The sequence below is a fragment of the Chinchilla lanigera genome, unplaced genomic scaffold (genome assembly GCF_000276665.1).
Source record: "Chinchilla lanigera isolate Chin_1 unplaced genomic scaffold, ChiLan1.0 scaffold00026, whole genome shotgun sequence".
Lineage (NCBI taxonomy): Eukaryota > Metazoa > Chordata > Mammalia > Rodentia > Chinchillidae > Chinchilla > Chinchilla lanigera.
This window is the reverse complement of record NW_004955427.1, coordinates 18,912,351-18,921,669: the sequence shown is the minus strand read 5'-3', so window position 1 is coordinate 18,921,669 and position 9,319 is coordinate 18,912,351. Positions and strand designations below refer to the sequence as shown.

General features: G+C 33.8%; 1 protein-coding gene across 5 annotated transcripts in view; it reads right to left on the bottom strand.

Annotated features, from left to right (window-relative positions):
• Positions 1-9,319, bottom strand: part of LOC102014588 (chromosome unknown open reading frame, human C3orf30) — a 24,265-nt gene that overhangs the window by 8,173 nt on the left and 6,773 nt on the right. For 3 of the 5 annotated variants that reach the window (XM_005386431.1, XM_005386432.2, XM_005386429.1), the window contains exon 4: positions 3,763-3,902. In XM_005386431.1, coding sequence (XP_005386488.1) covers positions 3,867-3,902 — 36 coding nt within the window. In that variant the 3' untranslated portion in view covers positions 3,763-3,866. Of the gene's footprint in view, positions 1-2,738; positions 2,840-2,877; positions 2,895-3,762; positions 3,903-9,319 lie in introns of those variants that run through there. The other 2 variants (XM_005386430.1, XM_005386433.1) reach the window with 2 other exon arrangements.

Sequence of the window (9,319 nt, the reverse complement as noted above, 5' to 3'; positions counted from 1 at the left end):
CTTGCTGAGTTTATTGGTTTCTAGGACCCTTTAGGTAGAGCTCTCTGGGTCTGTTATGTAAAGGAATGTGCCATCTGAGAATAAGGGTAGTTTGACTTCTTTCCTATACATATTCCTTTGATTTCTTTCCTTGTCCTGCCTGACAGCTCCAGCTAAAGTTTCAAGTACTATATTGAACAGGAGTGCAGTGAGAGGACACTTCATCTTATTCCTGATTTTAGGGTAAAAGCTTTCAGTTTTCCCATTTAGTACGCAGTTGTCATAAATGGCTTTTATCAGGTTGAGATAAGGTATTTCCATACTTATGTACTTCAAGTTTTTTTTTTAATCATAACTGGATGTTGGATTTTGTCAAAGGTGTTTTCTGTGCCTATTGAGATGATTGTATAGTTTTTGTCCTTGCATCTGTTTATGTGGTATATTACATTTATCGATTTATGTATGTTGAACTATTCTTCCATCCCAGAGATAAAGCCAGCTTGATCACGATGTATGATCTTTTTAATGATCTGTTGCATTCTGCCTGCTAGTATCTTGTTGAGGATTTTTGGATTTATGTACATTGAAGAGATTGGCCTACAGTTTTCTTTTTTTTTGTTTACTCCTTGTCTGGTTTTGGTATTAGGGTAATGAAAGCTTCCAGGAATGATGGTGGCAATATTCCTTCCCTTCCAATTTCATTGAAAAGTGTGAGGAGGATGGCGTTAGTTCTTCCCTGAAATTCTTGTAGAATTCTGTGGGGATTCCACCAGGTGCTGGACATTTCTTAGTTGGTAGATTTTTTTGTTATTGCCACAATGTCATTATTTTTAATCTTCAGTATTTTTATATCCTCTTGGTTCAGTTCTGGTAATTTACATGTGTCTAAAAATCTGTCCATTTCTTCTAGATTCTCCAATTTATTGGAATGCAAGGTTTTCAAAGTAGTTATTTATACTCTCCTGGATTTCAGGGGAGTCCATTGTTATCTCACCATTTTCATTTCTAATTGCATTGATGTGGGTTTTCTCTTTCCTTGTTTTTTTCTATCTAGTTTAGCCTTTTGAAGAGCCAGCTCTTTGATTCATTGGTTCTTTTGTGGTATAAAGGACTTAACATTTACTGTCTTAACCATTTGGAGTGTGCTGTTCAGTTGTGTTAAATATATTCACATTGCTGTGAAGCAGATCTGGATAACTTTTCCATTTTGCAAAACAAAAAGTTCAAACTCTTTATTTCTTCCTCTCCAGCCCCTGCGAACCAGCATTCTAATCTCTGTTTTTATGAATGTGACTACTTTAGATACATTAATGGAGGTATAATCATGCAATATTTATTTTTTGTGTCACTGGTTTATTTTATTTAGCATAGTGTCCTGAAGGCTCATCTATAATACTTTTTTAACCTGTGAAGGGTTTCCTTCCTTTGTAAGGTCAAATAGTATCTCATTACATGGGCATACCACAATTTTGTATCCATTTCTCAAGTTATGAGCATTGAGCTGTTTCTACTTTTTAGTTATTAGGAAAGATGTTAAGAATAGTTGTATACAAGTTTTTGTGTGGAATTATGTTTTCAATGGTTCTATACACTGTAGGTGTGGAACTTCTGGGTCATATGATAACACAGCAGTTTTATCAGGAACCGCTAAAATGCTTTCCACAGTGGCTGCTCCACATATATTTCCATTGGCAATGCATAAGGGTTCCAATTTTTCCATATTCTGACCAATACCTGTTGTTGTCTGTTTTTTTTATTATAGTCATCATAGTGAATTTGAAGTGGTATCTCAATGTAGTTTTGGTTTATATTTCCCTACTGACCAGTGATGTCATAGTTATTCTTCAAATGGAAGAGGAAAGGGGCTAGGCCCCAAACTAATAGTTTTGATTTCTGTTATGATAAGGAAACCAGGGTGACAAGGGAATGGATTAAGAAAGAGTATCAGGACTGCTAAGGTACACTCACTATTACTGTTGATAATAGCACTGCTAAAATAACTTATGGCTAACAATGTCAATCACTATTCTAAGTGCTTTTACATATTTTGCCTTACTTAACAATACTTGATACAACCACACCTCCTATGTATGAGTACTCCTTCATATGCACCCTTGTAAAGTTCCTTCAAGAGAGAGAGCATATCTTTTGATCTCTAGTTACTCTGATATTGAAAGTTGTATTCCCCATCTTTATCCTACGTGGTTGTCCACTTCTTCTATTTTACACTGGAAGGGTCAATTCTGAGACTCGTCTTTGTTTTTCTGGTTGACAGGTAGTTCTGCTCAGGTGTTCACTGTCAGTGGCTATTTCTGGCTGGGGAATACTTCCTGTCACTTAGGGAGCAAGAACCCAACACCAAATACTTGAGCTGATTAAATTATCTTCCACACTGGACAGCTCTCTTAGCAGAGAGTCTGAGTCAGTGCATGTGCAGCTTGTCTCAGGATTTTCCTTCTCATATAGGTGTGTTCAGACAAGACTGGTGGATCACAGCAAGCCTGCCCTCTTTGGTCTACTGGCTTGTCATGAAAGGTCAAGAATGACAGTTGTGAAAGTAAGCCCAGAGGGCCAATGAGAACGGTTGAAGTGGCTGATGTGTCACTGAGTGGTCTGTTTTAAGAACCTTGTTCAAGGGGGCTGGTGTTAGGTCTGAATATGAGTGAACTAAATTCAATGCTTAGTTTCAGATGTTGTTGGCAGCATCCAGGTTTTTGATCATTAATTGTTTTGATTATAAATTATTTGGTTCACTCAACTGATAAGTTATAATTTTAGTAATGTCACTTAAACTTCTCCCATGGGTTCACTGATGCTTTCACTTGGATTTGCAAGCTCAGAGTCGATAGAAGGGTCTTATCTGTGTAGGTGGAGAATACCTAGTGAGTCTGAGCAGAAGCACATTTTGTGGGCAACTGAAGGAACAAGATAAATAGATGTACACATTACAAGGAACTTTTCATTTTGCTATATAAATGTATGATTGCTCAAAAAGAAGCCTAACTCATTGTAATAAAACCATATTATCACATTAAGTGACTAATGAAACCATATAAAGAACCAAGTCTTGTTCAGTATTCAGATAGAAATTAAAATACAGGTTTAGCTCACAAGAGAAGTATCAAATGATCAGCTCAGTTATGACTTCTGAGCAGATATTCTCATACCAGAGAGACTGTTAAATACCTGCTAGACTGGTTACACATTCAGTATGATGCAGATACTTTTCGTGGGATAAAGGTAATGAGGAAGTGACATTCTGCCTCACCCACAGGTGTGTACATAAAAGCACAACATTTGAATTTTGCTATAGGTTAAGAATCAGAAGTGAGCTACCCATATAAGAAGAATAAAATCTCATCTATTAATGGCAGAATCTAATAGGCAGACATAAAAAGAAAATGGTAAAAATATTTTATAGTTATTAAGAAATAGAAAAGAGATAGTCCAACAAAAATCTTCCATTAATAAATAAAAAGTGGTGAGATTTTTTTCATACATTTTTCTGATTCAAATTTTGTCAATAGCTTGGAGATGTGGTAGATTTTTATGCTTTATGAGAAGTACATATAAATTGCTAGTAACATTTTATCTTCTCTGGGATTTTTGATCTTGTTATTGATCATGGGTTTGGGGGAATAAGTATTGAAATAGCAATACATGAATAATTATAACATGTATACTTTTGTACGGTTAGCTAATGATATCTATTACTGTTATGTGACTCTCACAGACATATTCTACATATTCTTTAAAATGAAGCACACATTTAGGCAGACTCACCACCAACATCTATTCAAAAACTGTTTTCAGACTGTGAAGCAGAGCATAGTATTGTTGTTGATGATTATAAACAATACTGAAGAGAGATTCATTCTTTGTAGGTTTCACTTTTTGCCTCTATTTTTTATCATTTTCTGTACCTAAGGAAAATGAAAAAGATTTTTTCTACTTTCAATCTGAGTCTACTTGAAATTACCATATCTTGTGGGGTTTACATATGTAGAGATTTTAAAATAAGAACTTCTGATAGTGAATGGGTACAGATAATTTAGAATTTGTGAAGTAAAGGATGCATGTTAGGAACCTCTAAAAATATGAAGAGGATTATTAGGACAGCGACTATATTTTGTAAGATATTGTAATGGTATATTACAATGCCATATACATGCCATATACATTTGTCAAAATGCACAGAATGTGTAATACAGACAGGATGCTAAAGTAAACTATCAGTGTTAACAATATTATATTAAGATTGGCTCATCAATTCCAACAAATTTACCATATTAATGAAAAATATTAATAATGGGGAAGGTTACAGGAGGGGTAATACAGGAAGGGGGGGATACAGGAAGGGATAAAGAAGTAAATGGAAATTCACTGTGATTTCTGCTCAGTTTTTCTGTAAGTCTAAAATTATTCTTAATTTAAAAAGTTCATTAGCTGAAAAAACACCCCAATAAAAATCAAAGAAGATTATAGGACTTCTAAGCTAATAGAGGGGAAAATGAGGTGATAAAAGATGGTGAAAATAACACAGAAGAAATAGAACAGATAGGACACATAACACATAGAAAACAAGAGATTAAACAATATATCTTGATTTACATATAATATAAATGATTAAAAATTTTACAGATTTGAATAATAATGACAAAAAAGTAAAGCCCAATTCTATTCTGTTTATAAGAAACACATCTACAGCTTAAGGACAGAGAACATTTAAACATAATAAGGAGGGAAAAGAGATATCATTTATATATTAACTAAAATTAATTTGATATAGTGTTGCAGAGATGTACCTCTTTTTTTTTTTTGTTTTTTTTGTTTTGTTTTGTTTTGTTTTTCTCCGGTACCGGGAACTGAACTCACGACCTTGCACTTGCCAGGCAGGCGCTTTTGCCGCTGAGCTAAATCCCCAGCCCCGAGATGTACCTCTTAATGAAAAAATTCATTCTCCAGAAAGATGTAGAAATTCTAAATTTATAGGTACCTAGTGACCTAACCACAAACATGTACACACAGCAAGAATCAATAGAACTGTAGTAGATAGGCAGATCACAATCATATTGGAAGGCTTGAACAACATGTTTTGCAAGCCTGACTTAATGGATCTGTTCAGACCTTTTCCCAGTAATCACAAGGTAAGCTTTTTTCCAACTCCATATTATTCATTAAGACTAATCAACTGCATATTGTGCATAAACCAGGTCAATACATTTTAAAGATTTGACAATAACTAGTGTCCATAAGCTAAATGTAATGAACTTAAAAACAGAGAGACAGCTCCAAAATCCAATACCTAAGAATTTATGTTAATAAAATGAGGTCCAAAAAAACCATATGTTGAAAAAGTAATCATAATGAACATTATAAATAATTTTGAACTAAATAAAATAGCACATTTAAATTTATGTGATAAAGCTTTAAATATATAAATATATATTTGTGTTTAAAGGTTCCTGTATGCATTAGGAAACATTTTAAAATGCAGATGACAACTATACATGCTGGACAAATACAATCCTGTCTGCTAAACAAATCAAAACAGAACAACCTACAATTGTTTGAAGGCCCTAGAGACTAAATAAAGGCAGGGAGATTTGGGGGGAGTGTGTAAATTTAGAGCAAGTGACCAACATGGAATCAATTCCTATTTTAAAAACTTTGACTCAATGACAGTCACATCCACAGTGTAGTCATGCAGTGCAGGAAAACCCACTGATGAAAAACCCACTGTCTTCCAGGTGGAAAAATCGGGGTGGGAGAGTAGCCTCGCCAAAAGTTGCCAGATACTGAAGAATCATGAGGAATCTAAAAGAGAGGAAATTCCTCAGTTCCGAATATGAACCCTGCAAAAATCTCAAGCTCACCTTTGGAACATGTGCTAATAGGACAGATTGAAAACAGTCTACCGAAGCTTGAAGAATTCATATAAGATATGAGCCTTCAATCACAGGTGGCAAGACAGAGCTTACAGTTTGAATCCAACCATGTTAACACTGGCTAAAATAAAAATACCAACATTCATCAGAGGAACATAACAGAACTCTGTCTGCACAACATAATGTCACAGCATTCAAGACTGCTAAAAATTACCTTATGCATAGAGAACCCATAAAATGCAATCCATTCTAAATGAAAAAGAAAACCAACAGATGCTAACTCCAAGATGATCCCATTGTTAAGGTTACAGACCATGATTTTAAAGCAGCTATGGTAACTTTGCTCAGGGAGGTAAAGGAAAATACACTGAAGATGAGAGCAAATGCAGCAAATACCAGAAGAGAAATAGAAAAGTAAACCAAAGAGAAATTTTATCACTGAAAAATAATTTTTAAAAAGCCATAGGATGAGTTGAATGGCAGTGTATAGACAACAGAGGATTCAGTGAATTTAGAAAATAAAGCCAAAGAATTATTTGATTGGAAGAACATGAAGATAGCATCAAGAATCTCTGGGACACTAGTCAAAGGTCTAACAAAGGGTTATGTGAATTATTAAGAAGGAAGGGAGAAAGTGGAACAGGAAAATATATGAAGAAGTTATGGCAGAAAATTTCTAAAATGTGGCTAAAGACATAAATTTATAGGTTCAAGAAGCTCAGCTAATCCCCCAAAAGGGTAAATGCCAGTGAACATCATGATCAAACGCCTGGAAACTAAAGATGAAAAAGATCATGAAGGTAGCCAGGGAAAACTGACATCTTACAGTACGGGGGAGCATCAGTTTGGACAATTACAGACTTCTCAGATATTACAAAGGTCAGAAGGTAGAGAAAGCACATTTTTAAAGAGTTGGGAGAAAATAATTAAATTCTATATCCAGCAAAACTGCTGCATAAGAATGAAAGTAAAATAATTTTTCAGGTGAGGGAAAACAGTGAGTGTTCCTAGGAGTCCCACAATACTAGGTATTCTAGGGGCTGGGGATTTAGCTCAGCGGCACAGCGCCTATCTAGCAAGTGCAAGGTCGTGAGTTTGATTCCTGATACCAGAGAAAAAAACCAAAACAAACAAACAAACAAAATACTAGATATTCTAAAAAAAAAGAAAAGCTCATTAAGCTGAAGAAAAAATAATTCCAGAAAGAAACCTAGAAGTTCACCAATGAATGAAGAGAATTAAAATATTATCTCCTCAAATGTAAAAAATAGTTTTCCCTGTAAGTTTTTCAAACACATAAGATCATTAAAAACAAAATGAAGTCATTACCTCATGGAGTTTTTCACTTGTGTAGAAAGTCTACCTCTGCCATATTTAACGTCAAGGGTGGTAAGAAGGAAGTAAAATACTTATATGCTTCCTTTTATGCGAAGGATATTTCTTAGTAAAAAGGTTTTTAATAAAAAGGTTTCTTCCTTTTATGTGAAGTGAGACAATATTAGCTAAGCATACTATAAAATGTTAGGGATATATAGTATAATCCCTACAGCAATCATTAAAAAGTGAGAAGTATACATATAAAGATAACATATTATTTAAACAGAATACTAAAATGATCCAAATAATCCAGAGAAAGACAATGAAATGAGAGCAGAATTTTACAAAACAAACAATAAAAATAAATAGAAATAATAAAATATAAGATTTAAATTCACTCATGTTGATACTTAGGTTAAGTGTTAGTGCTATGATCAAGGGGTTCACAAACTTTCCAAAAAGAGCTGGATGGTACGTATTTGCATAATACCTTAGAATTCAGGTACTAAAGTTAAGGTACTCTCATCTTAAATTAGGATATTGTAAGTGTAGGATTTTTCTCCAAGTAAATGGTAACCAAAAGAGAGCAGGGATATCTATACTTACATTACACAAACTATAAACCAAAAATGATAAAAGAGACAAAAAAGATCATTACATAATAAAAAGGCCAACTCATAGAGCTATAATATATGTAAGTATATAAGCACCGTTATTGGAGTACCTAAATATATGCATGCATATAACAAATCTGCAGGGGGAAATAAGACTACAATAAAACATAGTAGGGAATGTCACTCCAATTTAAATGATAGATAGATAATCCAGACAGAAAATCAATAGGGAAACAGGGACTTGAACAAAACTAAAATGGACCTAACAAACACAAAACATTTCATCTTATAGCAGCAGATACATGTTCTTCTGAAGAGCACAAGGAACATTCTCCAGGATCATAAATTAGGCAACAAAACAAGTATTACTAAATTTAAGAAGACTGAAATCACATCAAGTATCTTTTGTGACTATAATGCAATGAAACTAGAAATCAATTAGAGAAGAATTTTGGAAAAATTCACAAATTCATGAAAATTAAACATCTTCCTGAACAACTAAAGTCAAAGAAGTTAAAAGAAGAATTAAAAAAAAATCTTGTGACAAAGTAGTGGAAATAAATATACCAAAACTTAATGGTCTACAACAAAAGTAGTTTTGTGAGGGATATTTATAGCAATGAGTGCATATATCTCAACAAATGAGTTCAAATAAACAACATTACATCTTAAGGTACTAGAAAAGGAAGAATAAACTAAACCTAAAATCAGTAGTAGGAAGGAAATAATATCAGATTAAAATTAAATGAAACAAAGTCTAAAAAGACAATAAAATATCAGTGAAACTAAGAGTCTGTTCTTTAAAAAGACAGACAAGTTAACAATGTTTCAGCCAGAATAAGCAAAACAAGACAGGACTCCTATAAAATCACATGTGGAAGAAGAAACATTACAACTGATGTCACAGAAAAAAATACATTGAAACTGTTTTTATGGGTAGACAGAGAATATTAAGTAAGCTATGGAACAACTTCAAATGGCACAAAATACATGTAATTGGAATCTCCAGAAGAGTGAGTGGGGATAGAAAAATATTGGAAGAAATTGTGATGATAAATTTCAAGAAAAGTGTAAGTCCATAGCTCCAAAATGCACAAAGCATCGCACACAAGGAACCTGAAGAAAACTACAATTCTACTAGATAGGAGTGTACTGGCTCAGTAAGTATGCATAAATTGACATTATCTTTAAAGCTGGACTTATGGCAATATTCTATGCCTGAGCAATTACAATTTTAAACACGTATCTAATAGAAAAGCATGCACATGTGCACCAAAAGATACGTGTACATGCATGTTCAGTGCAGCACTACTTATTATAATCCCAAACTGGATGTGTCTGACTCAGAATAGATAATACAGAAATAAAAAGAAATGAATGATGTATGCATTGAAATCACAAATATATTGTTGATGAAAAGAAGCCATCCCCCAAGTACCCCAAGCAGTAAGCATCTAACTACTTAGTAGTAGGTATCTATCTAATTTTTAAAAGACAAAGGAAGAAGTCAGGACCCTGATT